Below are 27,545 nucleotides of genomic sequence, written 5' to 3'. Positions count from 1 at the left end.
ATTCTATTCCCAGAACCAATTAATGAATGAATCAGTTGTCATGGAAACGCCTTTCCCCTGATTATACATTGTGATTCTGCAAATGACTTCAAACAAACGTTTTTCACATTCTCAGTCAGCATGTATCGGCTGATTAATATATGCTTGTAACTGCTTCATGCCTTACCAAGACCTGAATGGCTCTTCTTAAAATGAAGTTTTTATTTACTTTATGATCACATCTACTTTATGTTCAATGCATTCATGAATTCATTCTAGAATCCTTTTGTTTGTTTTTTTTCTTCTGCAAATGACACAATAATAATAATAATAATAATAATAATAATAGTTCATTAGTTGTTAGTATGCTGGAGATTACTAGCAATCCAGTTCATCTTTTTGCTATACATATTTGGAATTGAATTCCTGTGCCTTAAAGCAGATTTTGAGCTCTGCTTTCTATGCACTGGATTCATAAATATCCTCTGAAATTTCTTCTGGAGAGTAGATACAAATGTGACAAAGTAACCCAATCCTTACTCCTGTGTGATTTACACACTGCTCTTTTGTGTTGTTACTTACATAACACATTTATTGTATATTTTACCCTGTATAGATGCTAGAAATACAGATGTGTCCTCATACACCTATCCTTCTTGAGCCATATGGCGTGACGTGATTTTGACACTCCGCTATGGGCAGCAATTCTCATGCTAGAGTATTTTGTTACAAAATTTGCATCTTGAGAGTGCCAGATGCGATGCAGTTACTGTGCAGAGCTTGTGATAGTCACAGGAAATTCTGTCTATTTTTGAGGCGTCCCTTCCTGTGAACGCGTTTTGTTCAGCTGCCACCTAAGTAAAGCAGTAAATGGTTTATTACTCGTCCAACCTGATACATAAAACCATCATAACAAGATCTGTGCAGTGAGTAAAATGCCAGTAAATGTTGAGGCATGTCTGGTTAGACACCAGCTTTTGTTGCATTCTTTTGCTGTCAAACTTCAAATAGTTTTCTGTGTGTCTCTGACCACAGAGCTTGTGTAGACTTTAAGCTATTTTTTTTTTTCCCAGAAAACCTGGTACAAACAATTTCCATAGCTGTGAGAAAGAGGAATGTGTTTTATGAAGTAATTGTTTCAGTTGAATCTCAGTAATGATATTGTAGATTGCAGCAATTTTTGTTGAAAAAGGCACAATCAGCTTCCTTAGCTCTACTGTACGTGAAAGGTTAAAGGTGCATACACACAGTACGATCTGCACAACCAACAATATCGCTGAACGATTTCCCTTCAACTTTCTGTAGTGCAGGACAAACAATATTGAGTGTACACACTTTCAGTGAAGTCATCCTGCCACATCTGTGAACATGCATATTGTGATGAAATCGTCCAAGTTGGGCTGCATGTACGGACGACCGTAGATATCGTTTTCATACATATGAGAACGCGTATCGTTGGTCGTTCACTGCATAAAAATGAATGATTTATCGTTATTGTTCATAGATATCGTATCATGTACACACCTTTTAGAGTAGGGCAGTGGTTCCCAAACTTATTTCACTCATGGCACCCTATAGTATCAGCATTGTTTTCACGGCACCTCTAAGGTTAAGTTTCTTATTGAGAAATTCAGAAAGAAATTAAGTAAAGTGAAGTAAATTGGACAAACAGAAGTGAACAGAACCAAAGGATTACAGGTAAGCACACCAATTTACATTACATTGACCATAAATAATTTGATTTGGTGCTGGACCACCAACCTGAGACACCCCTGCAAGTGTCCCAAGGCACCCCAGGGTACCACGGCGCACAGTTTGGGAACCACTGGAGTAGGGGTTCTCCAGTCCAATCCTTGAGTACCCTCAACAGGTCATGTTTTTAGGATTTCTTTCTGTGCAAAAATCACTGAGCTATAAAAAGATAAACTTACATACAGTGCCTTGCAAAAGTATTCACCCCCTTTTGCATTTTTCATATTTTGTTGCCTCACACCTGGAATTAAAATGGATTGTTTGAAGGTGTGCATCATTTCATTCACAGAACATGACTACAACTGTGATTCACAATATAAAAAAAACAGAACTTCAAACAACATTTAGGACAACATAACAGAAAACTTCAGCGTGCATAACTATTAATGTAACACTGTAGAATGTAGAGCTTATTTTAGGGAGATTTTTTTTTTTTTTTTTTTAATATAGTTTTAAAAATAACACACCTTCATCTCATATAAGATGCTTGAAATGTACCTGTGTGCCCAAGTTGCATTCATGGACAGTTGTAGGGGGGATGTAGTCTGGAAACCGACGGTCTAAATGCCGACCGCCGGCTTCCAGACTGCTTTATCCCTACTAGGGACGAATGACAAGCGTCTAAATGTCATTTGTCTGTCGTTTGCCCGACATTGGGAGACCGGCGCCCGGCATCCCGATCGAGCAGGTGCCGGGCGCCGCAGCGGACAGCCACGGGGGTTGGTGGAGGGTTAGGTTTAAGGCTCCCGGGGGGAGACTTGGGGTTAGGCACCCCCCCCCCCCCCCGGGAAGTTAGGGTTAGGACGATCAGGATTTCCTCCTTTGTCGGGCAGCCTCTGTCGGGAATTGATGCGGCCGGCGGTAATACATATCACACGCTTGTAGGGTAAGAGGTGTAGGGTATTAAGGCTGCTGACTTCAGGGTAATCATCTTGATCTGTATATGAGTGCTTTGCATTAAATAAATGCGCATATTTCTTCTCACGAAGAACATCAATTGCATCTATTAATATAAATATTACAGATATGAAGGATATTTTATGTATATACTTTGGAAGTGATGCATGTATTCCTATACATTATAGATTTTTAACCCTCACTATGTGTGTGTGTGTATATATGTGTGTGTGTGTGTGTGTGTGTATATATATATATATATATATATATATATATATATATATATATACACACACACACACACACACACACACACACACACACACACACACACACACATAGTCAGGTGCATAAATATTGGGACATTGACAGTATTTTCATATTTTGGCCTCTATTCACCACCACAATGGGTTTGAAATGAAACAAACAAGATGTGCTTTAACTGCAGACTTTCAGATTTCAGTAGAGGGTAATTACATCCAGATCATGTGAACGGTGTAGGAATTACAACGGTTTCTATATGTGCCTCCCACTTTTTAAGGGGCCAAAAGTAATGGGACAAACTAAACAATCCTAAATCTAACTTTCACTTTTTAATACTTTGCAGGCAATTACAGCCTGAAGTCTGGAACGCATAGACGTCACCAGACGCTGGGTTTCATCCCTGGTGATGCTCTGCCAGGCCTCTACTGAAAATGTCTTCAGTTCCTGCTTGTTCTTGGGGCATTTTCCCTTCAGTTTTGTCTTCATCAAGTGAAATGCATGCTCAATCGGATTCAGGTCAGGGAATTGACTTGGCCATTGCATAACATTTTTAGCCTTAAACTCTTTGGTTGCTTTTGCAGTATGCTTCGGGTCATTGTCCATCTGCACTTTGAAGCGCCGTCCAATGAGTTCTGAAGCATTTGACTGAATATGAGCATATAATATTGCCTGAAACACTTCAGAATTCATTCTGCTGCTTTTGTCAGCAGTCACATCATCAATAAATACAAGGGAACCAGTTCCATTGGCAGCCATACATGCAAACGCCATGACACTACCACCACCATGCTTCACTGATGAGGTGGTCTGTTTTGGATTATGAGCAGTTCCTTTCCTTCTCTTCTCTTCCCATCACTCTGGTACAAGTTGATCTTTGTCTCATCTGGCCATAGGATGTTGTTCCAGAACTGTAATGGCTTTTTTTAGATGTTGTTTGGCAAACTCTAATCTGGTTTTCCTGTTTTTGTGGCTCACCAATGGTTTACATCTTGTGGTGAACCCTCTATATTCACTCTTGTGAAGTCTTCTCTTGATTGTTGACTTTGATACATATACACCTACCTCCTGGACAGTGTTCTTGATTTGGCCAACTGTTGTGAAGGGGTTTTTCTTCACCAGGGAAATAATTCTTCTGTCATCCACCACAGTTGTTTTCCCTGGTCTTCCAGGTCTTTTGGTGTTGCTGAGCTCTCCGGTGCGTTCTTTCTTTTTAAGAATGTTCCAAACAGTTGATTTGGCCACAGCTAATGTTTTTGCTATCTCTCTGATGGGTTTGTTTTGATTTTTCAGCCTAATGATGGCTTGCTTCACTGATAGTGACAGCTCTTTGGATCTCATATTGAGAGTTGACAGCAACTGATTCCAAATGCAAATGTCACACCTAGAATCAACTCCAGACCTTTTACCTGCTTAATTAATAATGAAATAATGAGGGAATAGCCCACACCTGTCCATGAAATAGCTTTTGAGTTGATAGTCCCATTATTTTTGGCCCCTTAAAAAGTGGGAGGCACATATAGAAACCGTTGTAATTCCTACTCCGTTCACCTGATTTGGATGTAATTATCCTCAAATTAAATGTGAAAGTCTGCAGTTAAAGCACATCTTGTTTGTTTCATTTCAAAGCCATTGTGGTGGTGAATAGAGGCCAAAATATGAAAATTCTGTCAATGTCCCAATATTTATGCACCTGACCTGGTGTGTGTGTGTTTGTATATACACTTATTTAATTCATGTTTGAGTTTCTGTTCAACTTGAGCAGTGGATCTGTATGATTAATTTGGTGTTAAACCCTGTGTACATTATATTATTAACATTCCTGTACTGTAAATCTGCTGCTGTACTCCCCTAATTGGGACGTTAGTGAAGATAATTACTCTATATATTTTATCATCCCTCGTAAAGATTCACTTTTTTTATTTTGGCAACCTTTGTCCTTATTTGAAATCTCCAGTGTGGAAGGCAGATGTCATTACATAAATAGAGCCGCTTGCAGCTGCATTGCTAGCTAAATGAATGGCTTTTTGTAACTTCATGCTCCGCAAAGAAAAGAATTTCCACCAATTAGTGAGCACTGATATCTTGACTGAACCTTTTCCAGCACCAGTGACCCAAGTGTGGAGTTCTGGGGAATGTTCTCTGATTTACAGGCTGCAATCTGGTGCTGCAGCTCAGCGAAACAGTGTTTCAATGTATGGGTGATGCTTGGCTGAAGTTATACAGATGAACTATTGTGCTGCTTTTTCTCTAGCCGTGTCCAGTGTTTTTTTTTTTTTTGCTTCTCGAGTGAAATTGCAAAAATACATAATGTGTTCATAGTAAATTGTACGTTTATTTTTATTGATATTTCATTATTCCAAAAATGATGGCGTCACATTTTTAGGGAACTTAAAATATTGTGCATTACTTTTTATGGTCTGATCTAATTTTCCTAGAATAAGGATGTTTTTTTTGCAAGCTTTGCCCAATCACAATTTTGATGTGACAAAATCATGTGACATGCTTAACATTAAAGCATAATTTATATAGGGGCGTTCTGTTACTAGTTCATACTATAGGCTGTTGATTTGCACAAATGTGTATTTACGGTGCACTTTAGCGAACAAAAGAATAAGGTTTTGTCACTGTTGCTTATAGTGTGTGTTTGTGTTTCAATCTATAGCTGATTCGTCATATATAGTGTTAGGTATGGGATCCCAGTGGTCACAACACCGACAGTCAGAATCCCGACACCCAAAGGTAGGTAGCCTGAAGGCGCATATCCACTACCCAATTAAACAGAGCGATTGAACAATAATTACATCGTTATCATTCAATCGTTTGTCGGGCAGCTTAATGTAACAAACGACCAGCAATGCGCTCTCCCGCTGGTCGTTTTTGACATCTATCATCGCCCGAACATGCTGGGCAATTTGCCGATAACGACAGATTGGCCATGTACAGGGATGAGGGAGGGTGTCTACACTGAACGACTGATCGCTCAGTATAGGCACAGCACAGACTGCGATACGACTGCAGGATTACAATGTCATAATCATGCAGTCGCTTCACAGTCTGCTAGTGGATGTGCCCCTTAATACTAACCCTGAACTCTAACCCACCTTTCCCACAGCCAAATCCTAACTCTCCCCTCTGCAGCCTAACTTTAACCCTCCACCTAGACATCCTCTGTGTATGTGTTTTTTTATTATGAATACATTGATGTACAACGTCACACATGCACGTTCATACATAGCCTGCATAATGTGTAGTGTTCTTAGGGCCTGACTCTGCAGTGGAACGCAGCTGCGATAATGTGCTAATGCCTGCCAAAACTCAGCCAACATACAAACCCCACTGCGCTTTCTCATATCCATCCAATGTAGCTCTTGTGCGTCGATGATACATATGTTTACGCAGATCGGTCAGTCATGCAGAATTTACAACGTCTGACCAGTTGCAAACTACCATATGAGAGGTACCTGTTTGATGAACATCTCCTTCATATCCGGTTATATTTATATAATGTACAAGTTGTTGCCTGCTGCTTCGCCCATTATGAAATCACTTCTGCTAACATTTGTTTTTTAGTTTGAGGTGTTCTAGTTGTATTGCTTTGCATAGGGGCCCCATCGTGGGAGTGACCCACATGACCAACAGCACTAAACAGACTAGTGACAGCAGCTCCTTCACCCACCATTCACACCAATGTCACTGTGCCCTGTGCACAGACGTTATTTAGCCTATCCTATTTAAGTGAAGGTGGGCCCAAAGCACCTCTCCCCCAACTCCTTGCTGGTCACACACGAGATGCCACACCTTTCTTGCATTGATGTGAATTCATTTTGTTTATTGATACGATATGTTTTTATATATAAATATATTTTATATATGATATTTTTCCTCAGCTTTAACTTGACTTATCGAAAGGATCCAAATGAGGACTTTAGATGGGGTTAGCTGCTGTATGAGAGCAACAATTGAATTGCTCTGTTGGGCACCCATTGCGTTTGGGTGCCCAAAAAAACGATTCAATCGCCCCCCCGTAGGAGTTTCCACTTCAAAATGATGCAGTTTTCATGAACATCTGTAACTGTTTTTGTGCCAACTTGGAACAGACAGACACCTCCTTCTTATCTTAGTATAAATATCCTACTACTGTGGAAGTGATGCAGGAAAAAAGCGGTCTGTAATTCTGTATGTTCAGTCCTCTTAGTTTAGACATCATAATAAAGATGGCTCTTTGGGAACCAGATAGTTGATGTTGCTGTTTCTATTGTTTGTTTTTTTGCCATAGATGCCCACGTTTCTAACCCTGGCCCTCACAGACTGTCTTATGTTCTAGATAAAGTACATTTCTAAGGCAAGAGTAATCACAAGATAGTAGCTCTCCTTTTGTAGGGTTTTTTTTTTTTTTTATTTCCTAAAAGCTTAATAAAAAAACTTGGCGTATAAGTTTCACTTGCTGGAGTTAGTCAGTACAGACTAGATGCAGAAGCTGTAATTCCCCTATTACCTCTGAAAAATAGTTTTAGTTGCGCCAAGTCTCGTCTGCTAATCTAAATGGCCAAGCAGATTCTTGGATTCCCTGCAACATTCCACTTTTCCAGCCTCACAGGTTAAAGCCAAGTGTCTTCCTGTCAAATATTAAAAATGTTTTTACATGTATTAATTATGAGATGCAAGGAAAATTAGTGTTTTGAAAATGAATCCATTACTGCATTAAGATACTGCCCCAAAGGGGGGAATTCAATTAAATGCGATGTTGAAGTTGCGCCGGGAATACGTTCCCTGAGCTATTCAATTGTTCCCATCGCGCCCTGCACTTAAGTCTGCAGATGCAGGTTATAGCGCCTTATGCTGGCTGTTTAGTCGCAGTAACCTGTATTTTCAGACTTAAGAGCCGGCAGCAATGCTACTAGCGCACACGCTGAGCCGGAAAGTAGCATCGCTGCCCTTTTTTAGACTGATTTCTCCTCGCACCTCAGGAAGGTGTGAACAGAAATCATCTAGACTGTTAACAGCGCTGTCAATTACATAGCTTTAGGATCTCGTTCCTGGCGCTATTCAACATCACTTGCAATTGAATTCCCTCCCTAACGGCCCTGTCTGTGCAATTTTTTATTTATTCTTTTAGTTTTTGAATCTTATCCCTAGCGTGTATTTTAGTCTTTTTTTTTTTTTTATAGAATATGTACTTTTGTCTTCAATAAGGTAATTCACACCTACATTTTTAACAAGCGTCTGGTATACACTTTATGAATATTTCCAGATCAAAGCATGTTCTGACTATGGATTGTTGGTGGCACAAAGATTTTCTTATACTTATCCTGGCTGAAGTAGATTTAAATGAATAAAAGAAAAACACAAAGAAAAAAATCCCTCAGCTATGTGAAACTTAGTAACTTAGTGAACAAGAATGTGGAAGCAACACCACAGGGGGAAAATGTTTTAATTTTCAAGTGGCTGTGGTATTTTATGCAAAAAGTTATATCACATCACATTTCCCTTTAAAAGGCTACCCACCTAAACAGTCATCTGGGCAACTAAGTCCCCTTCCTTAACTAACAGAACCACTGGGGTCATGTGCCAGTATTAGAGAAGTGTAGTGTATTCCTGTGCTGGCATTGGCAGCTGGGAACAGAACAAGATCAAGCAGTTCTGTCATAGTCTATCACACAGGTACAGTCATGATGTGTACACACATAGCGATCTGCCAGCGATACGATTTCGCTGGCAGATCGTTATGCACCCTCCCTGGTATGCTAGATGATCAATATCGATCATCCAGCACACCACCAACTTACCGCCGACTATAGCGATAGTCGATCGCGAGTCCCTTAAGTAACTTGCTCAAAATCGAGCAAGTTGACCGGCATACATGGCCGATGGACGATATTGCTATCGTCCATACATGGCCGCGCATCGCTGGTCGAAGATAAGTTGGTAAGGACCATTTAAAAGAACGATTTGAAAGATAACCATATCGTTATTGTTAAAATCGTCCTTTTAAATCGCTATGTATGTACGTACCATCAGAGTAAATGAACACCCTTCCCAGGGCACGGGACTCCAAATTTCCGATCGATGGGTAGGGGCAATGTTGGAGGAATCATTCAGTACACTACCTACTTTGTTTTTTGGATTATTTTACCTTCTAATGAAAAAGAATTGTTGGACTTTGACATCCGGTTTTCATAATTCTGTTCATCTGGGTGGCGCTGTTGCCATTTGTATGGAAACATTTCCTTATTTACCTCTGAGATGACGTTAGTCATTAGAAAGAAGATAAAGGGTTACTTTTAATTGCAAAAAAAGTAATTATAAAAATGCAGAATGCATTTCTGACCCAATCAGATGACAGTATTTCATATTTTTTTTTATCATTTATTGTACAGATGATAGCGTTTCTGCTACAAGTACCTCTGATGTCCAGGACCGTCTGTCTGCTCTGGAGCTGAGGGTACAGCAACAGGAAGATGAAATCACTGTGCTTAAAGCTGCCTTGGCTGATGTTCTCAGACGTCTGGCAATTTCTGAGGATCAAGTGGCAACTGTAAGAAAAGCACCTCCTAGCAAAGGTAATTTATGGCCATTAATATCTATGTACTGTAGGCAGTTAATTTGCAGGAATGCTACTCATGCAGTAAGGCAAACGTGGTAACAACTGCTCTGTTTTTTAAGTCATGGGTATACTGGCAGACCAGCAGGTGGACTATCTGTGGGTAGATTACTCTGCATTGGCTTACAGTCAAGCAGGGTCTGGCAGTTTTTTGACATCAGTGTTCCGGCTAAAATCTAGTTAAGCTCAGTGCCAAATCTATAAATCTTATGTATAGATAGTGTGTACATATATCTACATGTATACATTCATATAAACTACCTGTGGGAAGTTTTAGATTAGAACAACCCCATCTTTTCCATTTTTTTAATTGAAATTTGTGTAATTTAATGACTCAATAGTAGGAATTCAATTGTTTTTCCAGTGCCCCATCTACAGTGATGGGAATATTCAGTTTGTGCTGGCAGACGTGAGTTAATGGGCGCCTATTACTTATGGCGCATGTCGCATCCAAATGCATTTGGAGAAGACCCATAAATCTGTAGAAACTACTGAGCAGTCTGCTTTTGGGTTCCCAAAATCCCGACTTCTCACAGATTTTTCCTCTCCACATCAGGAAGGTGTGAGCAGAACTTGGCCTTCTCGCTAGACCACGGGCAGGCTGGATGCAGGGAGTCTCTGCGCACGCCAAAGGTGCGTGTGGTCAACTAGGGGAGTGTTCTAGTGACGCCCTCCCCCAATTCTCCAGGCTTGGGGGCGTGCCCAGCACTTAGACGGAATACATGCGCACGGCATGTATTCGTCTGGTGGAGATCGGTCATCGCAACTTTTCCCACCTGCGAGACACTTCGTCTTGCGGGTGGGGAAAGCACAGGATAGGCTATTCTAGTATGTTCTGTAACCCAGACCCAACTCCAAACTAAACAGTTTAAAACTAAAATTCTAATATTGATGTAAGAAGAAACCAAGATTTCAGTGGTATGTGACACAGCAGAAAAAACTATTTAAGAAAAAAAAAAAAAGACACTTTAAATTTCTTGATGGATAACAGGCTCCCCATAAAGTTTCTGACCAGTTTCTCCAATGTTGCAAAGCCTCTGGTGGGTGATTTATTTTTACAGTTCCTCCTTCTATAGTACCCTTAAGTATCTTTCTCAAAAAGGTACATAAAGTAATGGAAGGTCAAAAGAGCAGTGGGCTAGCTGACTAAGTGGGTGAGCCTTCAAGTGTATAAACCTTTTAATACATTAGTGCAATCTCCATTGTTACAATGTATTTAGTTGAATACAAGTTTGTGTCAACTCTTTTCTGCCTTGTTACTCTTGCTGATTATTTAATTTTAACGGCAGAGTTTGACTTCATAAACTTATGAATGGGGGGAGAATCTCTGCAAAACCTTTTAAATGACCTCAATGTTTCAACCCACTAACAAGCATGGTGTGGGATGGTGGTTTACATTTTAACATGACAAAATTTTAATTAACTGCAGCTATTTTTTTTATTTCAAATAACCCATATGTTCTGTTTCATGTTGTATGTTTATGGGTTTGTATCATGATCCCCTTAAAGTAATTATATATTGGCACTTAATAACTTAAATGACTAAATAATATTTCTTCAAAAATGTTATGGTTTCTGAAACTTTGTAATATGCTAAAATTCAGACCACTCTGCCGCAGAGTCTAAGCAGTTAGTAGCTGCAGACTGTAGCATAGACAATTTCATCCTCTGTTTGTATTGTCATATTTGAAGTGTTTTAGAGGTTCTAAAATAAATGTAGTTTATGTAGATTCAAATGTTTCTCCAGCATTTGTTTCCTGAATGGGCCTATTTTTGTTGAGTCTAAACTTCCTTTTCCTTTCCAGATTCATTCCCTTTAGGCTATAATGGGGCAATATGAACCATGCATTTACACACTGCAGCTAGATTTCAGCTACGGATGTTACATTGACTCAAAAATAACCACCAGTAGGGAAAACAATAGAAGCAGTTTTACTTGCACATTTTTTAGTACTGTTCCTATTTCATTTTAGAGCCATTTGTGATTTGAGAACCACTGTTCTAATGTATGTACACCAAGCGAGCAGTCTCTAATAGTACTTCATCAATTGTTAGTTATTTGGTTTGTTATGCTGAATAACTTATAACGGTCACTTCTGTCTTTGCTGCAAACTGTTAGTATTGTCTTAAATTTCTGCACACGCATGCTGGTAATGGAAATCTTCCGTACACTTTTACCACAATACAGATTAGAATGAACGCTCTTAACTGGGTGGTGGTTGTGCTTATTTTGGGGCCACAAATTGCAGTATAAAACAGATTTCTTGATTATTACTGCTGATCTCTGTGTGGGGCCATCTTAACACCAGCCTGCAGGATTGTGGCATGCTTGAGAACTGTCATGGTTAATGGTTAATTTGAGCTACAGTGAGCATTAGGTGGTTATGCTTTGCATAATTATGTAAATGGTGATTATGGAAGTGTATGTGCTGGAGAATGGAACTGATTTTGTATGTTGAGCATGAGGCTGTTATACTGGGCATAGGGGACTGTACATACTGAGTAAGTTTCTTCTTTGCTGTTAAGCTGGACAGAGATAGTCATAGAGACTAACTGTTCACACTCCTTGTTCCTTCTGAAATCTTCTCGCCACCTTGAATTTCCATTCATTCCAACCTTATCCACTTATCTCCACTACCCTACCTCTTTCTCTGTGCAAACTCTTATTCATCCATGATCCAGTCATTTGAAAATCTCTCAGATGTATTGCCCTTACCGAAACCTGGCTTACCTCCTCTGACACTACATCCCTGGGAGGGTTTCTACCTTCCACGCACCCAGACCCAGCATCAGACAAGGTGATTGAGTAAGCATTCTCCTTTCTCCAAGCTGCACAATCTGAGTCATGTCCCCTGAACCCTTCCTCTCTCTTCTATTTTGAAGTACACACTGTCCATTTATTTTCTCCTCTTTTCCCAATTCCTTAACAATTTTGCTGCCTACTCTCCATACTAAGATACTTCAACATTCCCATTGACAAAGTCCTCTGTCTCTGCTGCCACTATCCAATGGATGTCATCACCCACCTGCTCAGATGGACACTCCCTTGTCTTCTCTCATTTGCTGCTCTTTTATTTCTCCAACGTGGCCTACTCTCTAACCACTACCTTTGTTACTTCAGCATCATATTCTTTCTTGCTCCCACAGTCAGGAAGCCGGCGGTCTAAATATGGACCGCCGACTTTCCGAACCGTGAAAGCCCGGCAGGGGACTAATGATGGGTGTCGAAATCCGACGCCTATCATTAGCCCCACGCTGAAATCCCAATGCTCGGCATACCGAACGTAGGTAAGCCGGGCGTCAGGAGCTCTTAGCCTTAGGGGGGGGGGGTGGCGGTGGGGGTCAGGGACTCTCGGGAGGACTTAGGGCTAGGCACCCCCCTGGGAGGGTTAGGCTAGGGGAAGGGAGGTTTAGGGTTAGGCACCACCAGGGGGGGAGGTTTAGGGCTAGGCACCCCCCTGATGAGAAGGTTAGTTAGGCTTAGGCTAGGGGAAGGGAGGGTTAGGCACCCCTCAGGGGAGGTTAGGGTTAGGCACCACTAAGGGAGGGATAAGGTTAAGGGGGGGAGAGGGGTAGGGATAGCCTACTTACCTCCCCTGTTGGGATCTTCATCTGCCGGCCTTCCAACGTTGGGATTTCAACCGCAGTTGCGACCAGTAATGAATCAGGCCCTTAGTGCATTCTTTCCAGTAACCAAAGATAAAATTTCTGCAGTTCTCTCTCTATCTCTCCCTACAACATGCCTCCTTAAACCTGCTCCCTCAACTTCTCTGTTCCCTCTCCCTCACTGCAATCTCTCCTTTAGCTCACCTCTTCAACTCCTCTCTCTCCATTGATACATTTCTATTTTCTTTCAAACACTTCTCTTCAATCTAAAGATTCATCTCTTGGTCAAACTCCTCTCTCAAATTACCATGCTATTTTTCTCCTTTGTTTTGTCTCTAAACTACTTCAGCAATTTGTGCAAAACTACCTATCTTACCTTTTTTCCCCACACTCCGCTCTCTGCAGTCAGACTCCTTGCTCCCAACATTCCACTGGGACTGCAAAAGTAAACATTGATCTACTTACAAGCAAAGGCTTAAATAATTTCTATGCACTCCTCCTAGACTTCTCTGTGGCTTTTGACAATGTTCGTCACTCTCTTCTCCTTCTGTACGACTTTCACTCCATTGACCTATGTATTGGTTCTTTCTTGACTCTCTTCCTTTGAAACCATTTGAGTACCTACCGATGGCACACAGTCTTCTCCTCTCCCAGAAGGCTCTTTTCTTGGCCACTTGCTTTTCTCACTTGACATCTCTTTGCATTCAGTCTCCAATACTTACTCTGCTCTAACACCCAAATCTACATCTCCTCCCCTGACCTCTTTCTTGTGTACTATCTTGTGTAACCATCTGTCACTATGTCCACATGCATGTTTCAGTGGGAATCGGTATGTTATACCACCGGACGTCAGCCCAGTGGATGAAATACCGCCGCCGGAAGTCCGGCAGATGAAGATCCCGACAGGGGAGGTAAGTAGGCTATCTCTAACCCAATCTCCCCCCGCGGGGGTGCCTAACCCCTAAGTCCCCGAGACCCTAAACCTACCCACCCCTCCTCCTCCGCGGCTTCTCAAGTACCACTTCCAACTTATGGAATTATGCCCAAACACACTCCCAAAGCCTTCCAGTTTTTAAATGTTCTCTGAACACTCATCATAGGCGTTTACTTCCATCTATACTGCTTACACTATTGCACCCTCACAACTTTCAGAATCTCCACTCTGTCACACTTGTTTTTGCTGTCATCTTCCAGGTGCTGGGCCCTCTGTAACTTTTGTATGTCTGAGTTTTGTGTACATCATCCATCCCTTTTTTATGTATGTCCTGTTCTACTATACTGTCTGGCATAATGTGGCATTCTACTAATTTATAATAGGGATGCTGACCCCTCCCCCATTCCCCCCCAGAAGAACTGGGGTATGCACTAGTGGAGGAATTGATGGCCCGACAATGAGCGCCTCCGTATACGGCGAGATATATGGAAACTGTCTCCTTTCAGCCATAGAGGGCTGACATGACGGTTTGGAGGATCAGACAGGTTTGATAACTAGATCCAGATCTTTCAGCCAGTTTAAATGATTATCTTTCAGAGAAATTTACATCTGCTGATGTGAATGATTGTTTAGTAGATGGCCAGGTTAAAATCTTGTTGGGAATTTATAGTGTTTATGATTTTCCATGAATTTATTTAACACATAAACTGCCATGCAAAATATCACCAAGTAGCCCAGTTATCTGATCTAAAACTAATCATGTAAATAAAGGTCGTAGGGATAGAAGTTATATGACGAATGTTGGCCAGTGGTGTTCAGAAGTACTGTGTAATACCTATGGAAAATGTAAAGTGGATATACCTTTACGAAATGGCTGTACAGCAACACACTCCACAGCCAGACAGTGGTGAACAAGGAAGTATTTTCCTGTGTAAGGCTCTCAGAATGACGAGGGACAGCAGGAAGAGACTGTAAGGAGACCTTGGAGGAGCAGTCAGAGATTGAGACTGAGGAGTAGAAAATAGAGCAATCAGAGGGGAAAGTCTGCTCTTTGTTACCTATTGTTCTCCTTCAGGTTTCTGAGTCAGAAACAAAAGGACTATACTAAATAGAGCACAGTACAAAGACACGGGGGAAAATTACATAACTGGGAAATGCACCATACAGGACATTAAAGCAGCATAAATGCAAGAATAGAAAACTATTAAGCATAATTCAATATATAGGACATAAATAAGAATATGCTAGGTGGATGAGACAGGACAGATTATAGTTTAAAAGAGAACAGAAAAGTCCATAAACTAACAGCATATTTAGGCAGCGCAAGATATTTAGCAACTTGAAAAATAGATTTCACTTAAGTGTTGTAATACAGATTTTAGCATGAAAGCAATTTCAGGCAGATAAAGATAGGTGACTGATAATATAGCATAGAGAGAATATTCTAGCTAGGAGAGTCTGACAGAGGAACGTGTAAGAGGAAAGCTAGTGTGAGCTGATGGAGAAAGACACATAACTGAGGTTATCAGAGGGTGAAATTTGAAGAATTCAGCAAATTGAGAGGTAAAGCACCAAGGAGAGAGAACTAGGTGTGCACTTGTAAAATCATACTTTCAGTGCAATAATACTTTCGATTACAATTGCATATGAAAGACCAATAAAAGTGCCAATTCATGTGTACAAACATTTACAATCTATCGTGAGATCCAAGACACTCATCTGTTTAAAATATCTCCTGAAAAGACAGATGCTGCTGGAGGAGAATGAGCAGAAGCATCTGACAGTACGGTTGAAATTGCTTACTTCACTTTTTGTCAATATTCTACCATCAAATCAGATGAAAATTAACCTGCACATAAAACCTGATCTTTCGATGCCTCCAGTTTTTCTTCCGAGCAAACATGATCAAAAGTGCATACAGATTCTTAATACATGGTGTCTATAATTAAAGTTCACCTCTTCCAAGTAGTCTACAGCAAAATGTACTGAAAATTTGGCTACATTCTGATAAGTGGGTCTTATGAGGCCATGGGCAGGAAATTCACTGCAAATTAGGTTTTTTTTTTTCTCAAAAGCCACCAGGGGAGCGTTTTCTGCTTGTAAAGTATCATACGTCGTCGCTTTTAAAACTGCTGACAATTGTATAAGTGTGTACCCAGCTATAGAAAGTGCAAATGAAGAACAGAGTGAAAGTTCTGATGAGAGAGCACAATAGAATAAGGGGCTCAATTAGTGAAACAAGAGACAGACCATTGTTGAAACTGAAGGGTTCTAATTTCTAAGTCTAGACCTTCGAGACCAACCTACTTGGACCCAGAATAGTGACCTGACCACATCAAATATAGATAAGTGGTAAAATCAATTGGCACATAAATACGTCTTCAAGAATTGTGATACTCGTATATGGGAGGTTCAGTTCTTTGTTTTGCGCGCCGCTCAGTAATGAGTGACCAACAGAGCAAGTGAATTGTTGCTCCAATCGGGTGTGAGTAATGCGGGCACCATCATTTCTGCTCACAACCTCCTGAGGTGGCGAATAAAATGTCTGTGGTTTAGGCCCTAACCAGTACTTTAGACTAGTTAGTTTAGCCACTTGGCGCAACAAGCAAGCATGATGATGGGCATCCAAACAATTGATTTGCCCCCATAAACCCTGGCAGGTTAATTTGTTTAAATATATACGAATGTCTCTTAACATTCAGGAAAATCTGACGGGGGAAAAATTAAGAAGCACGAGTATATTTAAATGGATGTATTAACTGCATTTATATGTTGCATTGAAATATTCAGCAATCATAAACTTACGGGAAATTCTCAAGAATTACTTATGAAATTACATGTTTGTTTATAGATTGGAAATTAAGATAAAGTTGGGTACACATGTAAAGATTTTCTGTCCAACCATCCAACTAGTTGATTGGTTAGAATGAAAGTCTGGTAACATATGGGAGTAACTGGTCAGCAATTTGCTCCTAACTGCCAGAAAACAGATGAAAATGGTCGTTCAGACAAGTTTGAACAAATTGTTTAGATCAAACTAGGGATGTGCAGGCTCGGTTCTACTCGGTTCCGTTCGGTTCTTTTTACCGAATCTTATTGGCTATCCAAAACTCGTGACAGCTGAAACCCAATAAGATCCGGTAAAAAGAACCGAACGGAACCGAGTAGAACCGAGCCTGCACATCCCTAGATCAAACATTTAACAAACAACAGTTTTTGGCCATTTTCCGGCTTTTGGGAGCAAATTGCTGATTGTCATTTGCTTTCATACCTTACCAGATTTTCATTCCATCAAATCAACTAGTTGGATAGAAAATCTTTACGTGTGTATGCAGCTTTAGACTTATTTATTGTACTAGATTCATTTATTATAAATGGACAAAACTTTTATCGGCTATGGTGCTCTAAAACGCACACGAAAGACAAAGTTACTGCTGCCATAAGGGGAGAGTACACTCCAGCCAGTCAGTCTGGCTTCTGACTACTATGTTAAAATACAATTAAATAAAATTGCTGATTTGTAAACCATGATGGTATAATAACCTCTATCCAGATATAGTTTCCTAAGGTGTCTTGTTCCAGTTGGCATCTTGGACTTCTCTGCTTTGGAGTCAGCAACATACTTTCTCTTGAAAATAATGTGCAGGGGAACTGTAGTTGAAACTTGAGAGGATAACAACATTATTTATTTATTTTTTTTAGTAAATGAAAGGTCCTTTTATAAATGGTAACATAATCTATTATGCATGAAAAATGTGTTTGCCTGTTTAATCTTGTCTCTGATCCTTGTCGCCAAACATTGGATCTCATTATACATTAATTTCACATCTGGTCTCTGGGACCAAGCCAAAAGTTGACTCTTTCAGACTGTTTACATTGGTAATTAACACACAATGACACTTGCAGACATGTACGATTTGCCTATTGGCAAAAACAAATTCTATTACCTGCCTGTGTCTACTGTAGTGCAAAAGTGTTTTTGTAATGAAGACTGGTAACAAATACAATATGGATATGGCAAGTTCTAATGATAAAACTTTCCATAATAAAGATATTGTGCATTTCTGCTGAAAAAAAAGATGGGGCTGGTGTACCATTATGATATTTTAAATTACTACATATCAATAAAGTTTAATTTAACAATTGCCTAGATTGTGTAATATAGATTACTTTTATGGTTTTATATGAATTTTATTTATTAGTGCTGTATACACCTAATGTATCAAATATAGTTTACCTAACCATTCAAGCTTGCAATCTGTTACAGGAGACAAGGGTACAGTTGCCCATGATTCTGGTATTTGAACTCTGGTCTCCAGTAAAATGGTCATTGTCCCTTTTAAGCAGTAGATCACCACTTCTCCCATGTAATATTAATAATGGGAAGGGGTGTACATTTTGGAGATCGTTTGCCCATTTTTGTATACTAGGGGTTAGTACCAACTGCGTACACAGGCTTTAACCATTTTTTCAGGAAATTACCACAAAACTACCTGTGTATTGGGTGAGTCATTGGTTTTAAATTTTATTATGAAACTGTATAGGGCTCCACAAGTGGTCCGCAACGCCGTACAGAGGGTAAAACAATAAGACAGTACAGGGTAAAACAGTACAATACAGTAGACCAATAACAAATGGCACTACAAATCTCAACACAGTCACTGATACAAGGGGTGCCATAGAAATATTCAGCATAAACTGAAACGTAGCTATTAGGATAGACCCAGATAACTGGTCTAGGTTGTCAAAAGAAACAAAAACAGTGGAGTGGAGTCCATGGGCACAGAGCCCAAGGAGGAGATGTAGAGTGTAGCTGGTAATCAAGAGAAGTAGGTAATGACAACAGGAGGGAGAAGGGCCCTGCTCTTTGAGCTTACAGTCTAATGGCAGAGTTTGGGAACCTCTGCTTTACAGTCCACATTTTAAAGATATCCATGCTTGAGCACAGGTGACTTAATTAGTACATCCAGTCAATTTGATTCCGCCATCTGGACTCCAGCATCAATATCCTTTAAAACCTGGACTATAAAAACGGAGTTTGGAAACCTCTGTTAAAATACTATTCACGCTTTTATTTGTTGCTGCTTGTTTTATAGTAAACGTGGCCAAGCTCATTGTAGCTCATGTATAACCTATAATTGCTTGGGCTACCTCAGGTAAAATCTTTTAACAACAATATATTAATCAACCAAAATGTAAAACCAATATTTTGGGAAAAAAACTTGAGAGAAAGGGCAGTATGGATCCTAATTGGAAGAGGTTACAACCTTAAAGGAAACCTGCTAAGCTAATTAAAACTCAGTGTGCATGTTGTAAGCACTGGATCAACCACATGTACAGTGGCATGAAAAAGTTTTTGCCCCGTTACAGATTTTTTTTATTTTTGCATATTTGTCACACTTGGGGGTCTATTTATTAAGCAGTGTTAGGAGAAGTGAAAAGTGATAAGGTGCCAGCCAATTAGCTCCCAACTGTCATTTTTCAAACACAGCCTATGAGATTGCAGTTAGGAGCTGATTGGCTGGCACCTTTTCACTCTTCACTTCTCACTTCTCCTAACACTGCTTAGTAAATAGACCCCTTAATTGTTTCAGATCTTCAAACAAAATTGAATATAAGACAGACAACTTGAGTCAGTTTTGAAATGACCATTTTATTTTTTTTGAAGGAAACAAGTTATACAACACCAATTGGCTCTGTGTGAAATAGTTATTGCCCCTTTTAGTCACTCATTCAACCAGTGAGTCAAATTTAATTGATAATTAGGCTTAATTAGACTAGACACCATCACTAGACTGGATTACGGACAGCTCTGTTGAAACTAATCATCACTTAAAATAGAACCTTTCCAGCAATGTGTATTTGGCTAATGGTCCCCATACACTAGCGATGGATTGTTACTGCGATGTGGAGATGACGGTTTGCAGCATCAGTGAAATCCGACATGTTGGATTCACTGATTTGCCGATCACAATAAAAATATGATCGGGATTTGCAAATCTGTGAAATTTAACATGGAGAATGTCACCGATCCTCTGACTGTTTGTGGAACAACGATGGTCTGCTTTTCCGATCCCATCGCAGAAAACAATTGAATACTGCCCAAAAAGTGAAATGATCATATAAAAACACTATTTGGTGTTAACTCAAGTTGTCTTTGTCTTATATTAAATTTTGTTTGAAGATCTGAAAACCATTAAGTGTGACAAATATGCAAATAAAAAAAATCGCAAAGGTGGCAAGAACATTTTCATGTCACTGTATGTATTTACTAGTAAATTGTCTTCTGCCTACACTGAAAAGCTGCAAGATAGATTTGTAATATTTTTGTTAACCATATTTAAATGGCTGCAGTGGGAGTGGAGTGTGAAGACCAATCACAATCCGTAATATCTTGATTGCGTCTTTATGATTGGTATTTCTGCTTAAACTGGGTACACACTTCAGCGATCCAGCGACATGCCAATGTGATGGGGGTTATGTTTAGGCACCTCCTAGGAGAGGGTTAGGCTAGGGGGAGGGAGGGGTTGGGGTTAGGCACCCCCTGGGGAGAGTTGGGTTTAGGATGCAGGGAGGGTTAGGGTTAGACACCACCAAGGGAGGGAGAAGAGTAGGGTTACATACTTACGTGCCCTTGTCGGGATCTAACAATCGTCCTTCTGGCATCAATATTTCACCCGGCGGCTATATGTCTAACATCTCTTCCATACACACTTTTTTGTTCTCTAGTTTTCCATATAGTTGTATTTATTTTTCAATAATACATTGAAAAGGACATTGCTTTCTGGATATTGGAGTTTGTGTGATCCGCGATCAACTATAAACCTCCCAGGGTTTTGTGAGCTGCTAAGTGTCAGAGATATCCAATCTCTATAGCTACAAATTTAGAAGGGGGGGTTGAAGTTGGTAATATGTAGTGTACAATATATGAAAGGATTATCTAAGATAAAACCACAAACTAAACAAATATTTTTAATTACTATATTGTATGCAAGACCCAAAAATAAAATAAAATTTAATATCGGCAAGGAGACACAGTGCTCCAATAGTTAATGCATGACTCAAAATAATCAATTTAAAAAATGTTGATGGATGCCCGTATTCGTAAATATAGAATTGGTTGTCAGGGAAGTTAGTAGGCTCCTTCAGGGTGCCTCTGTCCGTAATGCCATTGGAACTACGTCTCTCTTGTCACATCTGTGGTGCAAAACAACCAGTGGTAAGGGTAGATGGTATGTGGTAAGGGTAGTCAGTGAGCCCTTTAAGGGGGCTACTGTCCGTATGGGTTTATTATACCTACGTCTCCTGTAGTGTTGTTGGCCACAGTCCCACTATTGTGTAATATAGGGGTAGTCAGGGAGTCCTCCTAAGAGGGTCCCTCTGTATGGAGAGATGTCGTTCGTCACCCCTATTAGAGTGTGAGAGTCAGACCAGAATGTTTGGGTCAAGTAGATATTGTCCAGCAAAGTTCAGCGAGTTGTGTCTACAGCAGCACCGTCCTGCGCTGAAACTTACCTGTTCCTGGCGTGGAAATTTTCTGACCGCATCGGACTTGCTGCGGCACTAGCTGTTTAAGTCAGTGTAAGTCCAACCGCTTCTACGCCCTGCAGGGACGTACAGTGCCGCGGAAAGGATCCTAGTGTCTCTGGCCGTTGCACCCAGTTATTGTGGTTGCTGGGCGAGCCCGACCGGAACTCCTGACCGGTGTTGGAAATCATGTTGTGGTATGTGGTGTCGAGAGTGTCAGTGTGACTGGGGTGTCACATGACCAATGCGTTTTGGCCAATCACGGCCGCCTTCAAGGGGAACATTGCTTTCTGTTATTAAATTTTCAGTTGTACTATTAAAACAATAGTAACTGGTCGGAAGTAAAATCTACAATTTAATAAAAATCATTTTATATTTGTTGCCTTCAAAGTTAGTTTAGTGTCCAACCCTTGTTACTTGGCTTTTGAATCAACAGCTTAGAAAAAAATCCAGTGCTGAATTAAAAAAAAAAAAAAAAAAGTGGGTGACTTCAGACTAGCATATGATATAAATGATACATGTTCTAATGTTACATTTTTGCTATGTTTGTCTAGGTCCACCAATGCTTCGTGAAGCCCTTTCTATGTCTTGTATAACAAACGGAGGTGCTGGAACAAGGAAACCAACTCACACTGGATCAATCGCTAGGAAAGATACACTGGCATCAGCTGCCAAAAGGTAGTTATAAACCATAGGAAAGTATACTATCATTCTAATTAACTGCATTTACTTGTAATCATGACTAGATGTGTTAGCCATATGTGACCTCATACAGGTGTGTCCTTAGACACTGAGGGGTATATTAACTAAAGGTTCACTGTAATCTATTTAAAATTGATCAAAATCAGTCAACATTGATGTGTCTCTGGGGCTAAACCACACATTTACTATGACTTAGAATAACAAATAAAAAATTGCTTGTTAGTAAATGTGTGATTTAGTCCAAGAAACACATCGATGTTGACCGATTGTGATTGATTTCAAATTGATTAAAATCGACCTTTAGTAAATATAGCACTTGGTCTCAATATGCCATGCTGCACTAGAAGCCTGGCGTGAGTGAACCGCGCCGAGCGGTGTAGCATAGCGGCTTTTTTTTTTTTTACATTTCTCTTATCGAACCAGACACAGCAAAACACCACTCAATCTGTACCAAAGACGCCGGGCTGCGACTTTAACCACTCAGGAATTAGTTTTAAATATGTACAAAGTCACAAATGAAGCACAAAGGAACTTGGCATGAAAAAGCCACAACCGCTGCATCATAGCAATTAGTATACAGGTTCCGATTCAGTCGCACACAGATGTACAAGTGTTGCATATTAAATTAATCAGTACAATCTCATTAAGTGGATTTGTCGCGCCGGGCGCAATCAGAGTCACACGGGACATGGCCCAATTGCAGTAATAGGTATGCGGACACATCTGTAATTTCCTCTTTAACCACTTAACTGACGATTTTTACCAGCAAAACCAGTAAGAAATTGCCTGGTCCGCCTGCAAGTTCAGGTAGTCAGAAGAGATCCATTCTGCACATGTGTGTATTATTATTATTATTATTATTATTATCCTTTATTTATATGGCGCCACAAAGGTTCCGCAGCGCCTTACACAGTACATAAATGAGCACACAAGAAAAACAGTTAATAGTAATACAAAACAATGCAGGACAAGGACAAGGTTATAAACTCAGCTGCAAAACACAAGCAGCAGGACATGAGCAACCAGGTGGTAGGTGCCATTGTAGGGAGTTAGGAGTAAATTATACTATAAGTAGGGGGAGGAGAAGCACGTGAGGATGAGGGCCCTGCTCGTGAGAGCTTACATTCTAAAGGGGAAGGGCAGACAGACAGGGGTGACACAGAGGGGTAGATAGTGAAGAAGGAGCATGGAGCAGTGGGTTAGGATATGTGCTGCGGAATGTGTGTGTATAAGACGACCTGATGTTATGTAAAAATTAAGTCCTTCATACATCTATCTCTATGATAGAAAATAGATTATTTGTGTTATTTACATGAGAGATGTACAAAGTAAAGTAGAAGCACTTTAATTTGTGTGTTACATTTTAGCATCTATATACAGCCTGACAAGAAATGCAGCTATTATGGGACTGTCCCGCCATCCTAATACAGTAGTGACTACTTTAGTTCCAGCTGCTGGGTGCTATGCCATGCTCCTGTGAGTGGGTGCATCTCACATGCTAGACCCACTCACAAATGGGTGCAGCCATACATGATGTGGTCCCACAGGATGTTGCAGTACCCGGGCACAGAATTTCTCTTGGCAGCCCTGGAGGTGACAGACAGAACGAGGAGGGAATGGGGCTTACTAGTGGGGTAACAAGACCATGGAGGGAGGTGGTTGAGAGTGGAGGTATAGGAGAGGTGGGGGAAAGAAGCAGAGGGTTGGGAGCAGACTGATGAGAGAAAAAAAAGGAAGAACAGCAAGTGGAGGAAACAGGAGGGAGAAGAGAGAGGGATGGATAAAGTAGAGGATTATGTGGACATAGAATATGGGGGTTGTGTGAAGTAAGGGTGTTCATGCTGTGGACAAGGTAATAATTGAGATGTAAACTGGAGTGGAGGCTGTGAGATATAGAGTCAGTGTGGATTAAAGTTGTTAAATGTTCAAAAATACATGTAAAGAACAGTGCTGCTAATGTATGAGCGCAGCTCCAAAAGTGATATATAAAGGAGAGGTATGTGAGTAGTGGGTGCAGGAATTAGTTTATAAACAAATGATTAAAGTGGATAGATGTGACACAATTGGAAAAGGCAATACAAAATGAATGAGGACAAAATTACAATGTACCCGAGCTGATCCAGTCCAAAGTGTTCTGATCAACAAAGATCAATCAACAAGAGCAGTACACAGACAGGGGAGCACTTGCAGTGTCAGAGCAGTACACAGACAGGGGAGCACTTGCAGTGTCCAAGCAGTGAGTGCAGTAAGTAGTTGCCTGGATATGCATACAGCAGAAGATGTTGATTTTGTTCATTCACATAAGTAAGTGTAACAAATTTTCTCTTCAAAAATACAGCCGGATGGTGCGGTCGCACCTTGACAGCTGAAGTATAGCTGGCTGCTTTCGCATCAAAACTGACCGCGTCAGTTTTGTGGTTAAGGAGTCCTACTTTTTTTTGTAATCTGCTAAACTAAAATATTTTTAGATATAATTATCGTGTTTTTATTTCACTTTCATGATTTTTAAATCTTATTTGGCCTTCAGGTTTTTTTTTATTTAATATTTAGAAACTTTGTGGAATTCATGTGTAAAGTCTAAGCATCAAAGTATTGTAATGAGAGGACATGATTAAATTCATATTTTATTAGTTTTATGAAATCCCTTTAATGCTCTGTTTTGATGTCCTCAAGAAGTCTGTGCTATGATTTATATTTTAATTTAACTTTTCAGCTTTTTTTTTTTTTTTTTTTAGTAGGGTTGAAAAAATTTCATAAATAGGTCTATAAAAATTCAACATAACATCACTTGGGTTACATCTATTTATTGAGCAATGTTTGAATGTTATGTATTTGTGTCTAAACAAACCTCCAATTCAAAATTATTTATTCCTGCCTGAATGTAGTTCTTGAAGAGCGTGTTTCCTGTGTTTCTTTGTTAACCTGTTAAATATCCCCCCCCCCTCCCCCCTGTGGATGTCATCCTTCTACTTGCATTCTTTGTGGGTTTTTTTTTATGTATTATTGGCATTCTTGATGTTTGAGAGATGCCACTGACTAAAATCTTGCAATTGACCCTATTGATAATAACACCTGTAATGTTTTCTGTATGTGTATTCTTGTTGAAGGATTAAGCACCAGTGACACAATCTATACTGTGCGTGTTGTGTTCATGGGCCCTTAGGGTCCTTGAGGCCCCACACTCCCCCGCCTTCATACTTGCTGCAGGTGATGTCTTTGGGAAGATCAAGCCAGTACAGGACATTGCAGTCTTCTATGCATGTGCCATCTTTCCGAAGACATCAGTGGTGCCAGTAACAGGTATGGGAAGAGCTGTGCAGTATTTATAATACCAATGTGAATCACCTATTTGAAGTGAGCTATGCCTAGTCTATTTTATATTTGAAAACATAAAAAAATGACAAAGGTCTATATTAAGTGAAGCTCTTTCTTTGGTACAGTGGATGTCTATGTAAGAAGAATATTGCCATCTCAGGAGACGGAAGTGCATGTACGGACTTTGATTTGAACTGTGCATGTGTTAATCGGAGTGGCTGGCGAAGCAGTAAGACTAATCTTACTGCTGCCAGACTCTATTGTCAGTGAGTGGTGAATCATTCAGCTGCCCTGTTTTTTGGTAGTATATTGCGGTGATAACTGATTTTCATTGTGGCTGTAGAAAAATCACCACTGCATTATAGTAAATAAACTCATTAAATTGCAATAGCAAATTTATTCTTTTCCTAAAGAAGGTAAAAACAAGATGTGTTAAGTGGGATGTATGGTATACTTAATTTGAGATGTTGAATTATTAAACAAAAAAACAAGCTGGTTTAATCATTCATGTCTAGCTGTGATTTCATTTTAATTGTACAGTAACATTCTGGGACACGAATTTAGGTTAGATTTTTTTTTAAGTTTTAACCAATCTTTCTAGAACATATACACATTGCCACCAGTGCTGATTAAATAATAATTATTAAGCTTTTTTTTTTTTTTTTTTTAAATTACAATGATTTCGTTTACATTCTTTCCATTTATATTTGCAGTAGCACAGAGAAAAAGAAAGAGAAACCCCAAGGCGTCAAAGAGGAATCAAATGCAAATTCCCCAAATCCTTTAAATCAAGCATCTCCTTCTCCCCAACCTTCCCCACAGCCTATCCAAACACACAGGCAAAATCAGGAAAGCAGAAACCCTGCGCCAGCCAAAAGGTTTATTTTATGTTGTCGAGGGTGCAAGCTGCAAGAGTTGTAATGATACTCTAAAATTAATATAATGTATAGTTGCAGTGTGTGTGTGTATGTGTGTGTGTATGTGTATATGTATATATGTGTGTGTATATATATATATATATGTATATATATGTGTGTGTGTGTATATATATATATATATATATATATATATGTGTGTGTATATATGTATGTGAGATATATATATATATATATATATATATATATATATATATATATATTAATCTATCGTGTACATCCACAAATAGGAAATACAGAGATTGCAGGTATGGCACTCCAGGCAAAAATGCCACGGTAGGGCAGCGTTACTGGGTCAACGTTTCAATGTTTTATTCACATTTTCTTCAGGACATGTCCTGAAGAAAATGTGAATAAAAACATTGAAACGTTGACCCAGTAACGCTGCCCTACCGTGGTAGGATATATATGATACAAAATGAACCCTTATATCCCGCATACACTGGTTCAGCTGCACCAGTTAGGTGGACCTCTGCTAGTAGAGGACCTAAAAATAGTAATGGAAGAGAAGGGGGTACCTTTGGTGCGCTTCAATTTTGAGCATTAATTGAATAGAAGAAATTTCCACCACTTAGGGGGATTTATTGCAATATTAGCTGCTAGTCAAACACAACCTTCTAGTTAGTCTTCAAATCAAATAAGTTTATGGTTTGGATATTATTCATAAAATAAAAGCCCTATGGTAGCCCATAATTCTTATACCTGAATATTTTATTCTTGGTATATCAACAGAGGTGTAAATATAAACAGTTTACAATACAAATCAATACATAAATAGTGTAAAACAACTGAAGTGTATGCCTCCCTCTGTTAGCAGTAAAAAGTTTTTACTGCTAACAGACGGAGACATACACTTCATTGGACTGAATAGAGTTTTACCACTTACCACCCCCTTAAGTGGTGGAAATTTCTTCTATTCAATTAACAAATACTCAAAGTTGTAGCGCTCTCTATCTATCTATCTATCTATCTATCTATCTATATATATATATATATATATAACACACACACACCTTCAGGTCTTTACCTGTTT

At 39.7% G+C, this 27,545-nt stretch overlaps 1 protein-coding gene across 5 annotated transcripts in view; it reads left to right on the top strand.

Annotated features, from left to right (window-relative positions):
- The window catches only part of EML4 (EMAP like 4), a 167,087-nt gene that overhangs the window by 91,001 nt on the left and 48,541 nt on the right, over positions 1-27,545 (top strand). For 3 of the 5 annotated variants that reach the window (XM_088477286.1, XM_088477285.1, XM_088477287.1), the window contains exons 2-4: positions 9,270-9,452; positions 22,115-22,238; positions 26,291-26,455. In XM_088477286.1, coding sequence (XP_088333412.1) covers positions 9,270-9,452; positions 22,115-22,238; positions 26,291-26,455 — 472 coding nt within the window. The remainder of the gene's footprint in view (positions 1-9,269; positions 9,453-22,114; positions 22,239-26,290; positions 26,456-27,545) is intronic. The other 2 variants (XM_088477289.1, XM_088477288.1) reach the window with 1 other exon arrangement.

Source organism: Taudactylus pleione, unplaced genomic scaffold (assembly GCF_031769625.1).
Source record: "Taudactylus pleione unplaced genomic scaffold, aTauple2 ptg000201l, whole genome shotgun sequence".
Classification (NCBI taxonomy): domain Eukaryota; kingdom Metazoa; phylum Chordata; class Amphibia; order Anura; family Myobatrachidae; genus Taudactylus; species Taudactylus pleione.
The sequence above is the reverse complement of the archived record's forward strand: the minus strand, read 5'-3'. Positions and strand labels throughout refer to the sequence as shown.